At 46.1% G+C, this 21,347-nt stretch overlaps 1 protein-coding gene across 4 annotated transcripts in view; it reads left to right on the forward strand.

Moving 5' to 3' along the window:
* The window catches only part of LOC147125292 (uncharacterized), a 534,520-nt gene that overhangs the window by 161,771 nt on the left and 351,402 nt on the right, over nucleotides 1-21,347 (forward strand). For all 4 annotated transcript variants that reach the window (XM_086000735.1, XM_086000743.1, XM_086000728.1 and 1 more), the window contains exon 4: nucleotides 10,544-10,627. In XM_086000735.1, the coding sequence (XP_085856861.1) occupies nucleotides 10,544-10,627 (84 nt within the window). The remainder of the gene's footprint in view (nucleotides 1-10,543; nucleotides 10,628-21,347) is intronic.

Here is a 21,347-nt window from a genome sequence, read left to right on the forward strand (position 1 = left end):
AACAGTGAGTTGCTAAGTATGTTACAAATATGAAATAGGAAGCAATGAAGACCATGGCACTGAATATCTGTTTCACCCCGTAGAAATATCATCAAATCGTTTCTCATCAAGCCATGTGGGAATTCCTCACTCAACACAGTTGCTATGGCTACGGAATGATGTGTTTGTGAGGCGTGAAGAAAATGAAAACCCACATGATCTAAAATTTAAGAACAATTGTTTTGGGCATTATTTTTTAGTGACGGTTTTTAAGCTGGTATCTGAACTGCTTTTTTTTTTGTCAGGCCCTGGGTTTCTGTTGCAGTGAAAGTGCATGCTCAGCATTTAGGGTTGAAGGTCAGCAGTGGGGTCAAAGGGCGAGGGTGTAAAGGGCTGTTTTGTTCTGTTTTTGGAAACTGGTGTCATGGCTGGTTGTAGAGAACGTGCTCGCTCAACATTTCTACAGTGAGGCAACCAGTCTGGTGCCTTTATTTTTAGGCCACAAATTCCCACCCCTATAAAAACCTAATTTTAGATTGTTTCACAACAGTGTGTTCAATAGAATAAATAGTCTGAAGGAGAGTTGATTCTGTTGAAGATGTTAAACTGGGGCCACAATTTGATTAATGACCGCCCTGGTTGCAGCGTAGTTCCACTAAAAGGGTGGCAATTCTGGTTTAGGCTGTGCACAATAAAATGGCAGTTTTATATTATTGTTTCTTTAATGAAATATATGTAAGAATTTCAATTGTTTTCTCCTTGGCTACAACCACTCCCAAAAACATGGGAGGAAGTGAGAAAGAAATTGGGAAGAAATTCTCTAGGGCCATGGGATAGACAGAAGGGTCAATCTTATCCCTTCCTGCCCGGTGGGAACGGTACAGGCACGGGGTTAAAATGGGGGTCGGGCGGAAGCCGCCGTGTTCCTGTACTCACCCCCACCCCTCCCTCCCTCCTACCCGACATGTTAACTCACGGGTCTTTGAGACAACGGGGGCATCTGAAATATTGAAATATTGGGGTCCGCCGATGTAATTCAGACCCCAATGCCAATTTAACTTGGAGATGTGCGAATCGCGCACAGTCTCCAAGCAACCAGCAAAAGCAGCATCAGCCCAGCGAGGCCCGGGCAAGTATTAGATTTTAAAATTTCCGAGGGGTTCTTTGCAGCCCAGGAGGTCAATGCCATCAGACCCCGATCTGCATATTTAATGAAGGATCCCACAGGCTTCAGGCGGTTAAAATTGAAGACGGTGGGGGGTCCAGGCGTGATATCGGCAGTAAGTCACCCGGTCGACATAAACTGCCTACTCGTTTGGTTTCCTCCTGGCGAGTAGGGTTAAAACCCGATCACTTTATTTATCCATTGAGAAGATGCAGCATTCAACTACTCTTGCAAATCTGCTTCTCACGTGGGTTTAATCCGTTGGGTGCAAACATCAGAAAAAATCCTGTCCAAAGTTGTCCCAATATATAGGGGCTGATTTTCCAACATCCCCAGCCGGTGATGTGTACTCGGAACATTGATCCTATGATCCTCTCTTTTATTCCCCTTGCGGCAGTGAAAATAGATGAAGTTGCATCCACGTGACTTAACTGCGCAGGTGAGGAGGCCTTTTGATAATGATCAAACATGCACCTGTGACAGAGCTCACTGCTCTCTTATGTCAGCTGTGGCTCAGTGGGCAGCACCCTCGCCTCTCAGTCAGAGGGTTGTATGTTCAAAGTCCCACTCCAGGGACTTGAGCACATAAAGCTAGGCTGACACTCCAGTGCAGTGCCGAGGGAGTGCTGCACTGTCGGAGGTGTTGTCTTTCAGATGAGACGTTAAACCGAGGTCCTGTCTACTCTCTCAGGTGGATGTAAAAGATCCCATGGCACTATTTCGAAGAAGAGCAGGGGAGTTATCCCCGGTGTCCTGGCCAATATTTATCCCTCAACCAACATAACAAAAACAGATTATCTGGTCATTATCACATTGCTGTTTGTGGGACCTTGCAAATTGGCTGCCGCGTTTCCCACATTACAACAGCGACTCCACTTCAAAAGTGCTTCATTGACGGTGGTCGTGAAAGGCGCCATATAAATGCAAGTCTTTCTTTTTTTTTTATGCTGAAGGTGCAGATTGACGGGGAATTCTGTTCTTCCAATACTTGTATTACGTAGTTTCAAACATTAATCTGTAACAGGGTGGTTGTATCGGCCTCAGCGCCCCCGGGCCAGGGAGCTTCTGATCGATGTCCAGTGACCACTGCTGCAAAGAGTGCATGAGTGTGCACACTGGAGTCTCTGTTGTGAAGCGCTGGACTTGTCGAATGCCCTTGAGACTCGCTGCTTTGGCGCAATCACTGTGGTGGGTTTAATCATTTACATTTTGTGGGTGACATTCCAGCAGCCTGCCGCTGGGCAGGTGGCAAATGGCCGATACTGCAGAATATAGGCACCTGCGACAGTTTATAACGGCGGGGGGCGTCAAGAGAGTTTTTTATGGCTCTGATGAACAGGGATTTTCTACCAGTTTAGAACTGCCACTCAGTTGATAGACAATCCTGCTTTGGGGCCTTTCAATTCTTGTGTTGCATCCTTCCTAGCAACACTGGATGCCGATCGTGTACCGATGCTCCTAATGCCCAGTGTTACCACGGCGATAATGACGGAGAATGTAATAACTGGCATCACTCTGTTATTACTGCCCCATGAGAACGCACCCACTCATATTTGGGCTGGCATGCCATCACTTCCAGCTCAAGCTCCAACGTGCAAAATTGGACAGGGACCCGCCATAAACAGGGTTCTCGAGCAATTTTCCATGCTCACCAACGCCAGGATCACTGGAAAAAAACAGCAAAAATGCACCGGATTACCCTGCCTTCACTGTCTATGTTCACACACTCAAAGAATGACAGCTTGAATGAGTTCCTGGAGGACAGCCAGCACCTGTTGAGCCATAAATCAGCACCTTCAGGTGATAGGGGGAAGAAGTAGAGGGGAACGAGGCTCTCATTTAATACCTTAACAGTACATTGTGGCAGGCAGGGCCTCGGAGGGTTAAAATGATCATGCTGGTTCTTGCCCACACCCACTCACATCTACAGTCGCTGCTGCGGCTTAAGGAAGAGTGCTGTAACAGAGCTTGATTTGTTGAGTGCAGTCCCAATGACAAATGGGCTGCATCCTCTTCCTCCAGATCACATTTCCTCAGCGTTGCCAGGCTTGCTGCAGGGGCCTGCGTCACCGGCATCTCCGTGTGTCAGAGTTGATTAAACTGTCTGAAGTGGGACTGAGGTCAGAGAGCACTGTTACCTCTGAAAACTGCCACCATACTGACCCCTTACCAGGAGCGGTAGAGAGTGACTAAGGCTCCTCTGGAATCACTCTCTATGGCCAAGCCTATATTAAATGCTTTTAAAGAGATACACCGTTTAAAAGTTCTTCTTTCCAAACTTCTCCCCTCCTTTCCTGAACATGGTAAATCGTATTGTAGTATGGTTCTTTGGATTGAGGTTTTGGGTGTCGAATATACAGAAGAGCATTGAGTTCTGATTAAGTTAACTTTTGACAGATGCTGATTGAACTGCTGTGTATTTCCAGCATTCTCTGCTTTTCTTTCAGATTTTCAATTTTTTTTATTCAGGGGTACCTGCAGGCCCTCCCGTATCTCACCCAAGTAACCATTCCTCCTACCATAGCTTACACGATGAGTGGAGTTGCATGTTTTGCCCAGCTTGCACAGAATCGGTGAATTCAGAATGACCCTGTGAAATTCAGTGGGGTAGATTTTGTTTTTTTTTACAGACTGCACACCTAAGCATCCTTATCTGAGGAAGGATGTTCTTGCCATGGAAGGAGTGCAGCGAAGATTCACCAGGCTGATACCTGGGATGGCAGGAATGACTTACGAGGAGAGATTGGGTCGATTGGGCTTGTACTCGCTGGAGTTTAGAAGAATGAGAGGGGATCTCATCGAAACTTATAAAATTCTAACAGGACTAGACAGACTAGATGCAGGAAGGATGTTCCTGATGATCGGGGAGTCCAGAACCAGGGGTCACAGTCTAAGGATAAGGGGTAAGCCATTTAGGACAGAGATGAGGAGGAATTTCTTCACCCAGAGAGTGGTGAACCTGTGGAATTCTCTACCACAAAAGGCAGTGGAGGCCAATTCATTAAATATATTCAAGAAGGAGTTGGATATATTTCTTAAGGCTAAAGGGATCAAGGGATATGGAGAGAAGGCAGGGACAGGGTACTGAATTTGGATGATCAGCCATGATCTCATTAAATGGCGGAGCAGGCTTGAGGGGCCGAATGGCCTACTCCTGCTCCTATCTTCTATGTTTCTATGTTAGGCAGGGACACAGAAAGGGACATCTGACTGGGTGGATCACAGGCACCTTGCAGAAGCTGCTGTCTTTTCCTTCCGTTGAAACGAATGATGTTTGCGTTTACTCCTCCTACTCTCTAAATGTGACGACAATTCACCCGTTGCAAAGTTACTAAAAGAATATGACAATGCTAACATAGCCCGCACATCAGGAAACTGACGGGATTGGGCACAACGCTGGTTTTATATGATTTTGCTTTCTGTTGAAGTCAATGGAGCATAATATGGGGTGGAGTGTAAAACAGATGTTCCATTTGATCCCGTGGCTTCCCCCACCCCTGACGCGAGTTAGGTTAAAATTACCCCAATATATCACCGAGTGACATGAGGTAAAAATATTGCACACCTGAAAGTTACGGGGGCTCACTATAATACCATTTACTTAACACTTATGAAAAAACTGTTTCTTTGAAACTAATCGCTATAGACAGGTTACAGGCTTGAAAGGCGAAGCTGTCAAGCACTTAACAACCACATCAGGGTATAAACACACTGGGGGAGAAATTCAGTATCGCCCCGTTTGGGACGCCATTATCGGCCGTGCGCAAAGTTTAGCGCCTGGTGCTAATTATCGCCTCCGACAGCAAACTTGGCTTTTATTGCCCCTGGAGGTGATTGGAGCGCTAAATCAGGCGCTTCACACCTGTCTTAAGACGCAAAGTCCAAGGAGAGAGGCGCTACCTCAGAGCGCTGACGAAGTAAGGAAGTGCGTATCAAAATGAACCTGCAAAGTGCTGCTCAGTACCCAAATCTCCTTCACACAGTGTTGAATCTCTCCAGAAGTCTCTCTCTCTCTCTCAGGATGCGTGGTGCAAAAATGTCACCAACAAAAACAGGCAGGAAACGGTCACGTTTAAATAGCGCTCCCCTAGTCCCTTCCTGACTGCAAAATGCTCCCCTCAACCTGTCGTTGCTAGCGACAGGCGGTAAGGCAGGGGGCGCCACTCAATAGCCGGTCCGGGGCGCTACCTGGGCGTTGCGCACTCGACTGACATCACAATCTGCCAGCGCAGGAGATCGTGGCGGTAGTGTTTAGCGCCGCCGCAAAATGTCTAGTTAATTTCGCTAGCGGCGCAAACATCGCCGCGCCCGGGCGCTAGTTGCTTTGCGACCCATTAGCGCCCTCTTAAGGCGCTAACGGGAGGTGCAAACAACTGAATTTTTCCCCCACTATTTCCATTTATTTTGCTGAAGAGAAAATTCAGACACTGGTTTCCACATTGGTTATTGGTTATAGTGATGTTATATGTTCTCAAGATGGCACTTTCAGGACTGTGCATATTGATGGCAAAGCTGTGCATGTTTATGCTGTAGTTTAACTCAGGCACGAGAATGGTGGGCAGCACAGGCAGACACACGAACATCTTACCTGTTCTACATGTGTTTTGGGGTTGGATCACTCTTCCTACATTTCCCCTCTCTTTCACAGTGGAGTGCAGTGCTTACTTAAGATGCAACTGCTTTTGCTTATTTGTTTATTCTTTGCTTCTCTTCAAAACTTTTTTCTTAATTATTTATACGAATCGAAATATTTTCTTTCCCACGGTGGATTTTTAGCTCCAGTTAAAGTTGTCGTTGGTTGCCATGCTACTCCAGGGAGCTTTTCCCAATTCCAAGTCTCTAATGACCAAGACCTTGAACAGATAGGGGTCGTTGGCCATGATTTGGACTTGGCTGACTGACTATCTCTTAGCTCAGTACTACTTACAAACTCCATCTTGCAGACTGACCTATTTGTCCAGCCTGCATCTAACTGTTTCTTGTTTGATTGAAATATTGGCATTTAAGAGATTCTCCAAATTCTTCCAGTCAAATTGATGTACTTTATTTCCTCCCCCTCAAATTCTGCCGATACAAATATGTCAGTACCGAGTGTTTGGGGAGAATGAGAGATATGGTAGGAGTAGGAATAGGAATGCATCGAAGATTTGGATGGTGAGTCCTATAGGACATTATGCACCAGCGGGCCTCTGCATGTCTGTGAATCAGCACAAGAGGAAAACTTACAAAGTGAAGGGGATCAATCAATCTTAATGTCAGTGCAATTCAGAACTGAGCATTGACGGGGAAGGAGGGAGTTCATAACCGCAAATGGAGGTCAGGTATCTGGATAAGTCGCATCTACATTTTTCCTTGTTTAGTTATGCATGGAAACAGTGGATGACGGAACAAAACACAGAGGAGATTCTGGTCAACAGAGTTGCAGATAAAATAATCCTAAGTGAACTGAGCCAATATTTCCAGGAAACGCATGTTAACACCTTCTGGCCAGAGTATCGCATCTACAGCTGGTACACGAGAGCCCTCTTGCTGCCATCTCCAGTCTGCCAGCTCCACTTATGATAATAATGGCACCGAGCCCTTAAAGAAGGAAAGTGCTGTTATTTTTTAAGTGTGTTGCAAGCTGTATCGCCACGTGAGGACAGTGCAACCCATGCAATTGCACGGGGCCCCGAGCCCGTCAGGGGCCCTGAGTGGATTCGGTGATATGCTTTTTAACGATCTCGACTTTATCGCCGAAGGATCCCAAATCGAATCTTTGGACAGGACCCCCCCCCCGAAAGGCAAACGCCACTCCCAATTGCCATGCTTAGAAACAGAGGCGACATTGTCATCTTTATATTTCATGCTACAAATTTATACTTCTTTTGGGGGAAAAAGAAACTGAAATTAAAATGCAAAATCCTACTTGTGAAAAAAGCTCACGCTCGGTTGGATGTCACTGTAAGTTTTGTGAGACAAGACATCCGGCTGGCATAGAGGTCCCAGACTGCGGGCCACAGATTAGGTTGTTTATCTCCGACCCACGCTCCTGTCTAGTGAGGCTGCTCACCGCGAGACTTGACTTGCAACATTGACCCGATGGTGTCTGCTTCAGGGCAGCCTTGCCACAGCAGTTAAAGTGACAGCTGTGTGGAGCTTTTTTGCAGCAGTCTTTTCCAGAACTATCTCTGGCTGAATTCTCCCTCACAAGGTTTCCACTTATTCTTTCCTCTTAAAAAAAATGTTCGCCCTTCCGCTCCTGAAGGCACTGACTTATTCTGGATTTCAGTTTCACTGGCGCCAGCTGTCTTCCCAATACCACGACTGAATTGCTGTTCTTCATGTATGACCCTGGACATTTGAGTGCTGGCAGCTGTTGCTGACTCTGATCCTGTTATGGCCCACATCCACATACATGTGTTTTCCAGCAGGGCCTCGAGGCAGCAATCGGGAGTGTGATACCTTGTTTTGTTCTTCTCACCTTCCTGTGCTTGATGCGGGTGGTTGGGGCCAACTGTCACAGCCCAACTGCCGTGGCTGAGATTAGCCGACTCAGCACGGAAAGAGGGTTGAACTAGAACCTTCCTGGTCATTATATCTCAGTACCACGAAACCCAGTACATTTACTTCTTCTTAGGCAGTCCCTCGGAACCGAGGATGACTTGCTTCCACACTAAAAATGAGTTCTCAGGTGACTGAAGAGTCCAATGCGGGACCTACAGTCTCTGTCACAGGTGGGGCAGACGGTGGTTGAAGGGGCGGGTGGGTGGGGTGCTTGGGTTGACGTGCGCTCCTTCCGCTGTTTGTGCTTGGCTTCCGCTTGCTCCCGACGAAGAGACTCGAGGTGTTCGGCGCCTTCTCAGATGCTTCTCCTCCACTTTGTGCGGTCTTGGGCCAGTGATTCCCAGGTGTCGGTGGGGATGTTGCACTTTTTCAAGGAGGCTTTGAAGGTGTCCTTGAAGCGTTTCCTCTGCCCACCTGGGGCTCTCTTGCCGTGTCGGAGCTCCGAGTAGAGCGCTTGTTTTGAGAGTCTCGTATCGGGCATGTGGATGATGTGGCCCGTCCATCGGAGCTGATCGAGCGTGGTCAGAGCTTCGATGCTGGGGATGTTGGCCTGAGCAAGAACACTGACGTTGGTGCGCCTATCCTGCCAATGGATTTGCAGGATCTTGCGGAGGCAGCATTGGTGCTACCTCTCCAGTGCTTTGAAGTGCCTGCTGTACATGGTCCATGTCTCTGAAGCATACAGGAGGGCGGGTATTGCTACTGCTCTGTAGACCATGAGCTTGCTAAACCAGTGGAGAATGGGCCAATTAAAAAGCACACTACAAAAGTCTACAAGCCAATCTACTGAAGCTACATAGGTGTATTGTGTTTCTGTGTGCTGGCCAATATTTATCCCTAAACCAACATCACTAAAACAGATTATCTGGTCATTATCTCATTGCTGTGGGAGGGGAGATAAGCAGGGTAAATAATGGTGAGGTCCCAGTGAAGAGGGTCCCTGCTACGAGGGGAGAAAACCTGAGGCAGAATAATTTTGTTTTGTGTTTGGATGAGACAGATTCCTGCAGTACAACAATTAAAAAAAAAAAATTTACCCTTCTAAAGCAAACCTTTTTTTCTTCCCTTCCCCTTCCCCAATTCTGGCTGTGCACGTAGCTCATTGTCACCTGATTCTACTATCCATCCTCTTCAATAACAGCAGATGTTCCAGAGAGTGTGTAGGAACAAGCAGATTGACCAGAAGGAAATGCAATCAGGCCAAGTTCATTCTTGCCTGTTCAATCCCTTGTGTTTGAGTGTTTTACTGACAGAGAGAATTCAGAACTACACTTTTGTTTTATTTTGTTGAGGATATAAAATGAACTAACTCTGCACAGACCAGGAATTGCACCCGGGACCTTCTTGGTCTGTGTCGCTCAGTACAATAACAGCAGATTTTTTCAGTAAGCGATTGTATTCATTTTTACACTAAACGTTTAGCAGTTGAAGAGAGATGTATTTGCTTGTGAATTATATATTTTTCCACCTTTCCATTTCTTACACCAACCGTCTTCTTTTAATTTATGGTTACTTTGGTATGGAGACTCTTGTGCTGTACGTAGATGAAGGTGCTATTTGCACGCAGCCCTGCCCAGTGATACTGAGCACTGAGCAGCCTAACCAGTGGTCATTAAAAGGGCTGGTGGAGGCCGCTCCTGAACGAGTTAAGTTTTCCGTTAGTTTTAAGGTTTTCGTACCCCCCTCCCCCTCTCCCACCACTATTGTGAACCTTGAACTCCCAGCTCGACTTCATGGAGGAGCCAGAAGATTACCCTCCCATCAACTGCCAAGCTGGTTCCGTGCTCACAGCTCGCTGACATTATGCAGATGAGGCCTGGCTATGAAAATGGCTTGGGTCTCCCACTAGGGCAATCGCACCAGTCACCACCCGCCCAGTCTCTGCTCAACTTGAAAATCAGCCCAGGTACTTAAGTAGGAATTAATGGTGTTCAGGGGTAAAAGAAAAGAAAGACTCACATTTCTATAGCGCCTTTTACAACCTCTGGACGTCCCAAAGTGCTTTACAGCCAATGAAGTACTTTTTAAAGTGTAGTCACTGTTGTAATGCAGGAATCGTGGCAGCCAATTTGCACACAGCAAGCTCCCACAAGCAGCAATGTGATAATGACCAGACAATCTGTTTTAGTGGTACTGGTTGAGGGATAAATATTGGCCAGGACACCGGTGAGAACTCCCCTGTTCTTCTTCGAAATAGTGCCATGGGATCTTTTACGTCCACCTGAGAGAGCAGACGGGGTCTCGGCATATGGAGAAGGGGTGGGGTTATAAGGATTAAAAAGATAAGGAGCTGCTGTGACTAATAAAATGGTGTTGTGCAGACCTAACCGGCTAAATGATATATACTCTTTTTATTATTTTCCTATGTAGGTTCAGTCCCTCATCTGTGCTGAGTTAGCTGGTATCAGTTGGAATGTTGGTAGAGGTGCTACAGTTGGCTTCAGTGAAGCTTGGCGAAGAGAGGGGGAAATTCAGCTAGTGTTTTCAGTCCTGATCACTATCCATATCATACCCTGTAGACAAGCCAGCATGTACAAATATAAGTTGAAGACCGCATCAGACCTTTCCAGCAGCGGTTACTGGATAACCAGCTGGTTGATACCTTGTCTGATATTTTTGCTTCCTAGTCCAATTGTAACTCTGATTGCCAATGCAGCTCAATCCATTAATTCAGCACAGACCGGCAGTCAAACCCGAGTTCTATGTGATTCAATACCATACTATGCAATGCATTTACCAACTGAACCCTCAGGAGAATATGTTAGAGATGTTAGTTTGCAACAAGAATTGAAAAAAATAAACGTTTGTTTTTCAACACCAAATGTTGATGGATATTTTGTTTTGCTTTTACAGGGGGTTTCTAATGTCTACTTCGGGCCATGTGAGGGTCGAGACTGCAGCGCAGGTTGCCAATGCTTCCCAGAGAAAGGGTCAAGGGTGAGTGAGAAACAATCCGATGTTTTTTTATTGGTTTCTGTTTTCATGAATTGGGCTGGGTGGGCCACAGCTTCAGTTTGATCAAGAGACGGCCCAGATTTCAGCCTGACTGGGACAAGGACAGACTTCAACCGGGCCAGAACAAAACCTGTTTAGGAAAGAGACCTGATTTGAGCATGGACAGCTGGCCAGGAAAGGGTCCTGACTTCAGCCTGATCAGGATGGCGCCTCAACTTCAGACGGTAAACTAGAAACATAGAAGATAGGAGCAGGAGTAGGCCATTCGGCCCCTCGAGCCTGCTCCGCCATTTAATGAGATCATGGCTGATCATCCAAATTCAGTAACCTGTCCCTGCTTTCTCCCCATATCCCGTGATCCCTTTAGCCTATTGCTTAGTGTTGTGACAAAGCATCTCTGTTCTTGTGTTCTATACCAAGCATACGTGCCAACCTACAAAACAAGTTGATGGACAGCTTCAAAAGAACTGGTGTAGCCCCCCAAAAACTGACAACTCAAAAAACAATGTACTACTGAAAAACAACCTGAATAAAGCCCACTGCTTCAAAGTGACCAAAAAAGTTAAAGTCCTCTTTATTACATTGGATTTCAAGAGTTTTATTGATGTTTGTTTCTCTGTGAAAATTGGAACTCAATGGTCTCACAAATGACATATCCAGATCACCACATTTACCATTGGAATGCTCGTAAACTTCCTGCGCTGATGGTAAATTATTATGTGACAGTCTACTGTAGTTTGAAAATCCTGGCAGAAACCCAATCGTACCATTTCTATCCGAGATACATAGGCCTAGAAATTCAGTGGGCTGCACCACCCGTTAGCGCCTTAAGAGGGCGCTAAGTGGGTCGGAAGCCACTGGCCACGCCTCCCGCTAAATTCTGCGGGATGCTAATGGCGGCGCTAGCCATTAGCGCTGCGCCGCTACCGATGACGTCATCGGTGTGCACAGCGCCCCGCTAACGCCCCGATTGCGATATTTAGATGCGGCCCCTGCTTTAACACCGGACGCTATGTGCGACCAGTTCAGGGGGGCCTACCTGCGGCGGTAGAGGCGCTAATTAAAGGAGAGGTGCGGGGCGGCCATTTTTGTTGCTGGCCGTCTGCCAGCACCTCTCCGCGCTGCCGTCCCCGGCCTCCTGAGCACCCCCCCAGCTGAGTGCCAGCTGCGTTCCAAGAGCCAGGCAGTTCTCCTCGGTGCCGGGCTCTTTTGCCGGCACTCGCGATCCTCGGGGGCCCAGCTGGGCCCCAGATCACACTGCACAAGGCCCCTCCCCTTTAAGAAGGGGAGGAAGGCCTGCAGTACCGCAGTGCGACGTGCCGCAGCGTGTGGCGCTGCGGCACGTTGCGCAGCGATATTCAGTTGCAGCGGCCCAAGAGGGATGCGGGGCGCCTCCAGTAGCGCCGCGCTTCCCTCTGGGGCACGCCAACTGAATTTCCGGCGGGCGGCCGCGACTGCTTCCAGGGCGCTACTTTTAGCGCCCTGGCGAGGCTGGCGCCCCAAACGGGGCTATAGTGAATTTCTAGGTCATATAGTCAATAATCATACACGGTTGATGAGTGACTCACTATATTGGTACTTCTAAACACCAACGTTAGTTAATAGTATACCACTCCTTTGATGATTGGACACCATGGTGCCGAAATCCTGATCCCGCCCTGGGCACATCTCGGGGAGCACAATATTGAAATGTGCTGAAAACACAAGTAGGGATTTTGGCAAACAATGAGGAGGATTGCAACAGACTTCAGGAGGACATAGAAAAATTTGTGGAATGGGCAGATAGGTGTAAGATGCAATTTAATGTGGATTAGTGTGAGATAATACATTTTGGGAGGGTGCATAACCTTAAAATTAGAACTAGGCCGTTCAGGGGTAATGCTAGGAAGCACTTCTTCACAGAAAGGGTAGTGGAAATCTGGAACTCTCTTCCCCCAAAAAGCTGTTGAGGTCAATTGAAAATGTCAAAAGTGAGATTGATAGATTTTTGTACGGCCAAGGGTATTAACGGTAATTGGGTTTTATAAATGAGGCATAGTATACAAGAGTAAATGAATAGTTACAAATTTGTGCAAGGCCCTATAGATAGGCCATTGTTAAATTACAGGAAACTTCGCGATATCCGGCACCGATGGGACCGGCGTGATGCCGATCTATGAAAACTTCCGGACAGACCAGCGCTAATGTTGAAGGTTACGGAAGTTTTCATCTCCGTATCTGACGACAAACACTGTTGCTTAGCAACAGCTTGTAAACAGTCGGCCCGTACCTTGGAAGTGTCTCTGTAGCTTAGCAACAGCTTTAGAGAGGCTTTCCAGAGACTGACTTTTTTTCTTCTCCTAGCATTTTTTGAAACAAAGAAAAAAAACCTAACAAAACGGCTGCTGATTTCTGCCGTTAGATCGAGGTTTCCGGACATACAACCTCCGGATAAACCAAAGTTTCCTGTACTGTGTGTAGCTTTGGTGTGTATCTTTATTAAAAAGAACATTAAAAGCATCAGGATGCATACCAGGATGATGCCAGGGATGGGAACTGTAGTTATGAGGAAATATTTGCGATCCTGGGTGTATTTTCACTGGGCAGTGAAGGCTAAAGGAAATTTAATAGAGCGTTTTAAAAATTATGAAGGGTTTTGATAGTTTGAATAGGGAACGACTACTTACTTTAGTTTGGGGAGTCAGTTGCAAGGGATCATCAATTTAAAATTGTCACAAAAATTTTGAGGAGAGGGGTTAGGAAGAATTTCTTTACACAGAGAATGGAATGTTTTAGCACAGGGAGTGGTTGAGACTGGGACGAGATAAATGTGGATTCAAATTTGAAGCTAAAGAAGATACAGGACTATGGGGAGAGAGTGGGCGGGCGGTGGTATGAGTTTTGGATTACTCTAGTCATGACATGATCAGCTGAATGGCCTCCTTCTGTGCCATATACCTCTGGTGGTTCAGATGTTCACCGGGTCATGGGACACAAGCATCTTTCCCGCAGGGAGGGAAAAGCAGGGGAGAATTAACCAATCCTGTTCTTGCCTACCTCCTTATGGCCATTGGCAGAGGCCAATGAAAAGGTTGATTATCCGATGTCTTGATGGGCAAATAAAAAGTCATTAGTTGGGGGAGGAAATGCAAAGGGCAAAGACATTTTTTTTTACAGCACATGTACTGCGACTGGGGAGAGGATAGGTCGAAGCCAGCACACTAGTCTGCAAGAGATGGGCGCCTACCTGTTGAGCAATTTTTATTGCTGTCAGTAGGGTGCTTGCGAATTTATGAATTCCTGGAGCATAGGCCTCACTATGTTACCAGAGATCTCCAAGATGGTGAGTAGGAGCATCAGCCTAGCCTGATTTTCTGCCTCCCTAACACGGTGACATTGAGGTCTATTGTAGGGCGTCTCCTCCTGCTCTGACTGAGATCATCTAACTCAGTGCAGGCCAAGAATTCAGCCTGTCTGCAATGGCAAAGTAATGCGCTGGGTAGTGTATGTTTTTCACTGAGCTATCCGGGCGCCCCTGCAAACAACCTTATTAAAAATGACAGGTGCCGGTCAAACAGTCGCAACAGTCCTACTGAAAGCTGGGCCTTTGGCAAACCGTACGCTTCCTTTAGTAGACTAGCAATTGTTCCCTTCAGGCACTGAGAGATAAAACAGTTGGGACAAATAGCCTCAAAAAGAAGAGGAAGTGGGAGCGACAGACTTCCTCAGTGAAAACCGATAAACAGAAATCTTTCTTTAAAGGGTGTTGTCAGAATTCAGCACTGATGTCTAAAACATGCAGCAAGGAGGAATCCTGCTACTGGCATGGCCTGAAGTGGCACAGTGGGATTTGGATAATGTCCTATCATATTCCCTGTTTTGGCATGATTGTTTGCATTGGCATTGGGAGTGTTATCCTTGTAATTTTTAGCTCCAGCGCTAACTTTTTGTCATAGCGCTGCGGGGTTTCAACATTGTTTCACATTGATGCTGGAAAACCAACTGCATTTTAAAGAACCTGCACGGAGAGAGGCTTTGTTAGATTGGATAAATTAAAGCTAAGGGAATCTCTCCTCTTCTATAAACACTGAGGTGAATTGATATTAAAACTTACCGGAATTAATGATACACTGACTTACTCTTCATGCATCTTCTTGATCTTAACTATAATGTATAGAGGAGATGCCAAGTTGAGGCCAAGTGCTTTTCTTTAATTGGGAGCGCAATTGACTCCATTTCACTCTTTGAGCACTTCCCAGTTGCTGTTTACTGAATATTATAAGTAAACTCCAAAGGACAGGTAACTTTTCCCATCTAAAGCCAGGCAGTGGTCCAGGATGGGCAATAAATGCTGGCCTTGCCAACGACGCCCAGATCCCATGAACAAAAAAAAAAAAAAAAAAATCCCCATGTGGAGGAAAGTACAAGGGAGAACTGAGAGACGGTAGAAAATCACTAAGAAAATGCAGTCATGAAACAGAGCCGTACGGATGAGGTTAGATTCCTGGTCTGACTAGAGTTCATAGAATCTTAAAAAAAACAGAAGGAGGTCATTCGGCCCATCATGCCTACAACGGCTCTTTGAAAGAGCTATTCAATTAGTTCCACTCCCCTGCTCTTTCCCCGTGTTCTGCATTTTTTCTTTTTTAAGTATATATCCAATTCCCTTTTGAAAGTTACTATTGAATCTGCTTCCACCACCCTGTCAGGCAGCGCATTACAGGTCATAACAACTCGCTGCATAAATAAGTCTGTGTCCTCTGGTTATCAACCCTCATAGAAACATAGAAGATAGGAGCAGGAGTAGGCCATTCGACCCCTCGAGCCTGTTCCGCCATTCAATGAGATCATGGCTGATCATCCAAATTCAGTACCCTGTCCCTGCCTTCTCCCCATATCCCTTGATCCCCTTAGCCTTAAGAAATATATCTAACTCCTTCTTGAATATATTTAATGAATTGGCCTCAACTGCTTTGTGTGGCAGAGAATTCCACAGGTTCACCACTCTCTGGGTGAAGAAATTCCTCCTCATCTCTGTCCTAAATGGCTTACCCCTTATCCTTAGACTGTGACCCCTGGTTCTGGATTCCCCCGCCATTGGGAATATCCTTCCTGCATCTAGTCTGTCTAATCCTGTTAGAATTTTATAGGTTTCAATGAGATCCCCTCTCATTCTTCTGAACTCCAGCGAGTATAAGCCCAATCGCCCCAATCTCTCCTCATACGTCATTCCTGCCATCCCAGGTATCAGTCTGGACCCTCCTGCCAGTGGAAACACCTCTTCCTTATCTACTCTATCAAAACTACCCATAAGAATTTATCTGATTTCAGCCAGGGTGATAGTAGGCACAGCACCTGTCTAGAGGCTTCTTGTTTGTCACTTGTGATCCCTGCTGGAAAGTGAGAGTGTGTGGACATTAGGTGAGGGCAGCATCAGACTTGGCACTGATATGCTCCTGATCAAATAGTCTACTTGCACACACTGTTTAGACTCACACATGAACAATGACCGTTTGGAGGCAAAGTGACATTGAGCATCAGCAGAATTACAGCCCTTCGGGGGTGGAGACAGACTTTATATTATAATTTTTTTCTTAAATGCAGATAGTCACCTCTCTGATGATCAAGGTCCAAACCAGGTCATTGGAAGTAAAATTCATTCTCAATATGACATCTCCCCCATGCCTCCAGTTATAAAACCAGCTGCAATAATTCCAAGGTGATGCTGGTACAGTTCAGTTCTAGCCTCCTAATGTGCCATCTACACGTAAAGCCCTATATCCTCACTGTATGCTTGTTGCACAGCTGCTGACTGACCTTCCTGTTTAGTATTCATTTTAGTTTCTTTTCAAAATTCAACCTTTTTTCCGTTCTGTGAATCATGCTTCATTCCCCCTATCCAGAATAAAGCATGGGCAGTTGAATTTGTTCAGTGAATAAAGTCAGCTTTTACTGCTGACCTTCGATCATGCTGCAGTTAACAGACCAAAACCAACCCAGCCTGGCTCAGCATGTTTTGTGGCTTTAATTAACCTCGGGCTGATCCTATGTTCTCATGACAGCGATGGCTCATTCAAAAATCTTTGCCCTATCAACTTTTAATGGCACTTTCTGTGCCTACCATGGTAACCACGTGGATAACAGGAAATCAGGATTCGAGCCCAAAGAGGCTGAGAAAAGACCGCCACATGCAAGGAAGGTATCAAGCACATAAATTCTACATTCCCGCTTGAGTTGGAGGGAGTAGTAACAGAAAGATAACATCCCAGGATTCTTTAAGGCCCTGTAATTAGAGTGAGGGCATCTAAAGGAGCCATTCCACGAGCTTGTGTTTCCAGCAGAGAGCTGCACTTGCAAGGATTGTGGGGCAGAGGTTCGGCCTAAGAATGTCGTAGTCCTACTTCATACCCATGAAGTGTAACTGGCCCATTGGGAGCACAGGATCGTGGGATCACCCCAAATATCCTTTAACATGGATCTATTTGAGGGCAAGTCCTCTGCTATTAGTCACGGCAATTCCTGTTTCAGTTTCCACTTTTCTCCACTTACCTCGCCCAGGTATGAATCTACGGGTGGCATTCACTCTCTGGCACCATGCTAATTTCATGTGTGTGCCTAGAAAGTGAGTGTCAGCAGGCAGTTCAACCCGAGTCCAATTCTGTCTTCATCTATCCAGCAGGGTTTACTGGCTAGCAATCAGGAGATAGCACCTTGGCTGATTGTACCTTCACCAATGCACCCGGCATTGAAGGCAGTTGTGCCCAACTCCCAATCCGGTTGCGATTTGCCATCTCAGCACAGACATTGAACCTGAGTCAATTATACACTGCCTGTACCAACTGAGACACTAAAGCAGCTTCAGTGATGTAGATTAAACTCGTGATAAACTGATGGCTAACAAAACAAGCTTCAGTCAGAATCTCCTGAAGCAATAAGAGGTGTGGTCCTTCAGTGGTATGGTGCAAGTTTGATTCTTCAATCTTAACCCTGTTGAGTGGAGGCCAACTTGATGGCAACTCCCAGGAGGCAAGACCTATCCCTGGGCCACTTTCAACACCACATTGCCCAGGAAGGTCATGGGTGAGGCGGGGGGGGGGGGCGGTACAGAGGAATGGAAACGGGGGAAGAAATTAAAGGATAAAGTACCCTCAAACAACACGAACAAGAAAACGATGTGCATTTATATAGCACCTTTAACATAGAAAACCATCCCAAGGCACTTAACAGAATCTTCATCAGACAAAAATTGGCACTAAGCCGGGCCGGCGACTAAAAGCTTGGTCAAAGAGGTGAGTTTTAAGAAGGGTCTTAAAGGAGGAGAGGGAGGTGGAGAGGTCGAGATATTCAGGGAGCGAATTTCAGAGTTTATGGCCTAGATGGCTGAAGGCACTGCGCTAATGGTTGGGCAAAGGAATTTTGGGATGCACAAGTGGCCGAAGTTGTAGACGCACAGAGTTATCAGAGGGTTGTAATGCTGGAGAAGGTTACAGAGAGGGAGGGATGGGGCCATGAAGGGATTTGAACATGAGGAGAGGAATTTTAAAATTGAGGCATTAGGGAATCGGAGACCAATGTAGGTCAGCGAGCACGTGGGTGATGAGCGAGTGGGCCTTGATGTGGGATAGGATATGGGTGGAAGAGTTTTAGACGACCTGAAGCTTACGGAGGGCGGAGGATGGGAGGCCCGCATTGAAAGAGTCGGGTCTGGAGGCGGCAAAGGCATGAATGAAAGTTTTGGCAACAGATGAGTTGAAGCAGGGGGCGGAGATGGAAGTCAGCGGTCTTTGTGATGGAGAGAATATGGGGTTGGAAGCTCAGCTCCGGGTCAAGTAGCAGCTGAGACTGTGAACGCCTGTGACAGGGACAGAGAAGGATGGAATTGGAGGCAAGGGTATGGAGTTTGTGGCGGGGACCGAAGACGATGGCTTCAGTCTTCTCAATGTTTATCTAGAGGAAATTGCAGCTCATTGACTTCTCCAAGGGTAGTCAAGCCTGGGCAGCAAGACAGCAGAGAGGCAAGGCAGCAGCGATGAGTCGGTGTAGGAGTTATGGCAACTATTGTTATAAAGGCTGGCAGATTATCCACTGACATGTTTTCATGTTGTTGAGCTAGATCCAGCTTTTTGGTGTCAGCTGCTTCTAAATGCTTAAACAGGTATAGTGACTCATTGCATCCTGTTTTGTGTTAAATTGTACTCTGCTTGGAATTTTTCAAAGCCAAAGGACAACCAACACAAATCTGTTTTTTCATTCAGCCTGCAGAAATGGTGTGGAGCCGATAATATATTTCGACCTTGAATCTGTGAAACTCGAGGAGTTTGTGGGAAAAACAGATTCCTTTTTGATATGTGCTGGGAAATCTATTAAAGGAATCCTGTGGGCATTACTGTGGAATTTCAATATATACTCCTTACTAGTGATTGGTAAGAGCTGGCCAAGTTGCTCATCTATTTAAAGTCCCAAATTTTGTCCAGATTGCTTTCTTAAAGATACAGTTTATAGACTGTGGCTATAACCGGGCTGGCACTCAAGTGCATTGCTATATTGTCAGACATACTATCTGATGCGCTATCAATTACTCATAAAAGACTGAGAGTTAAGAGAGTAACTAAAGGCTTTTATTAACAAAAGAATGAAGGTCTGCCTCGAGTGGTCGACCGGTCCAGAAATACAAAGGGCTGGGGAGCAGTCACCTTTATACTAGGACTTGTGGGAGGAGTCAGCCGAGGCATGTCCAGGCATGTACACAGTGGAATACAAACAGTGGTTTACCACACTATCCTTCCGATGAGAAATTAAACCAGGGCACTGCCTGCCTGTTTCTGTGGTTCAGGTGGACACTAAAGATCACATGAAACCATTGGAAGAAGGCAGGGGAGATCTCCTTGTGTCCAGGCCAACATTCTTCCCTCAACTAATGCCACCAAAACAAATTAAATGGTCATTCATACAAATACTACTTTTCTGGGATCTCCCTGTGCACAAATTAGCTGCCACTTAGTCTACATAGCGGTTACTCCATTTCAAGTGAATTAATTGTATGTGAAATTCTTTTGAGATTTTTCTGAGAAACATGATGAAAGACTAAATCAATGCAAATCTTTCTTTTCTTTATGGGCATGAAGATAGCCTTGCCTGAATTATTGCTCCCAAATTGCTCAAATGACGCACTAAGACATTGTGGTCACTTCCCATGGCTCTGATTACCAGGGAGGCTATTGTGCGATAATTTGAGTGATGTGGAGTCAATGACTGCACCCATTGTAGACACAGTCTACAAGCAGCATACCTTGTGACATGAATCAGTCATTCATGAAAGAAAGACTTATGAAATAATACTGAGCGGCCTGCAGGTGGCGCTGTCCAGGGAGAGTATAAATACTCGGGCACGGGCCCAGCTTGCGCAGGACATTCTTAATAGGAACTAGTGAAGGACACAACTAGACCTCCATGTTGTAAAACAGTTGATTAACGCTTTGTTTAATGCTTAGACCAAGTGCCTAGTAGTTTTCTTACGTCACCTTGTATCTTTTTTAACCCTCTAATCTTCCCCTTCCTCTCCTGAGTCAAGCTGGGTGCAGCGTCACATGTGGCAGCTGCTCTCCAATTCCTCACCCAAATGGCCATACTTACTGTGTGAACAGAGGCAGTGACTGTCACCACACTATCAAATGATTGGCGGGGGTGGGTGGAGGGACACTGGGTACAGATCAGGTTCAAGAACACTGGCTAATTCTGCCTTTCCTACCCTAGAACCTGAGGCCAATTGTAATATTACCTCCCCCCCCGCCCCTCGTCGTTGCTCAGGCTGAAAACAGCGAAGTGGGATCAAACCAGGGACCTTCCTGCTCTATGTGGCTCAGGGCCCCGTTAGGCAGTGACTTTACTCACTGAATCATTGAAGGACCGCTGCAGCAGACCGTTACAGAAAGACTCTTTGCAAGGGGACGCTAAATTATCTTGGACGAATGCAATTAAAAATATTGTTTATAATAGTATTGGTGGGAAGTGGATGCCTCATTGTTAGTTTTCAGTTTGTTTTCTTCTAGGATGTGACCTTGACTGCAGGAAAGATAAATGGGATGAAAGTTTCTGCTCATGTTCTCAGGCTCTCTGGCTGTGCCTTAGAGGCTGTCTTGCCTTGGCAAATCCAAATTGTACTTGGACCTCATGTAAAATGTGTAGTAATTTTCCTAACGATCCTGTTTTTTGCGTGACTTCAAAATGCTTCCCAGATTGCATCTTCAAAACCGTTCAGCAGGCTTTTAGTTTTGAAAATAATATTGTGCCAAGACGCATTAGCCCTGAGCAGCTTCTGTCTATCATGACCTTTGTAGTTTCCTGAAAGATGTAAGATTCTCAGTTCTGTTACCAGTGGGCGTAAGTCCAAAGCATACCAATTGCTCTCAAGTTTAAGACCTGGAGTCACTTAGTAATTTGACTCTAGCAAGCCTGTATCAAATATGGCAATCTCACTTATATTATGTGGGTGGGTGGATGTGTTGGGGAGTGTTAAAGGAGGGGTGATATCCTGCTGAGGATTGGATTTTGATATATTGTCATGAAAGCATGACAGGAGCTGAACGTAGCATTTGTCGCTGTTTCTGGGTGCAGTGGTTACGAAAAAATTCCCATTGCTCAGAATGGCCTCCCTCCTTGGTAAGCACTTTTCATGACCTCAGGATGGCCCAAGGTGCTTTACAGCTAATGAAGTACTTTTTGA

The sequence above is a fragment of the Somniosus microcephalus genome, chromosome 1, assembly GCF_052327205.1.
Source record: "Somniosus microcephalus isolate GS21.2 chromosome 1, FLI_Smic_1.0, whole genome shotgun sequence".
NCBI lineage: Eukaryota > Metazoa > Chordata > Chondrichthyes > Squaliformes > Somniosidae > Somniosus > Somniosus microcephalus.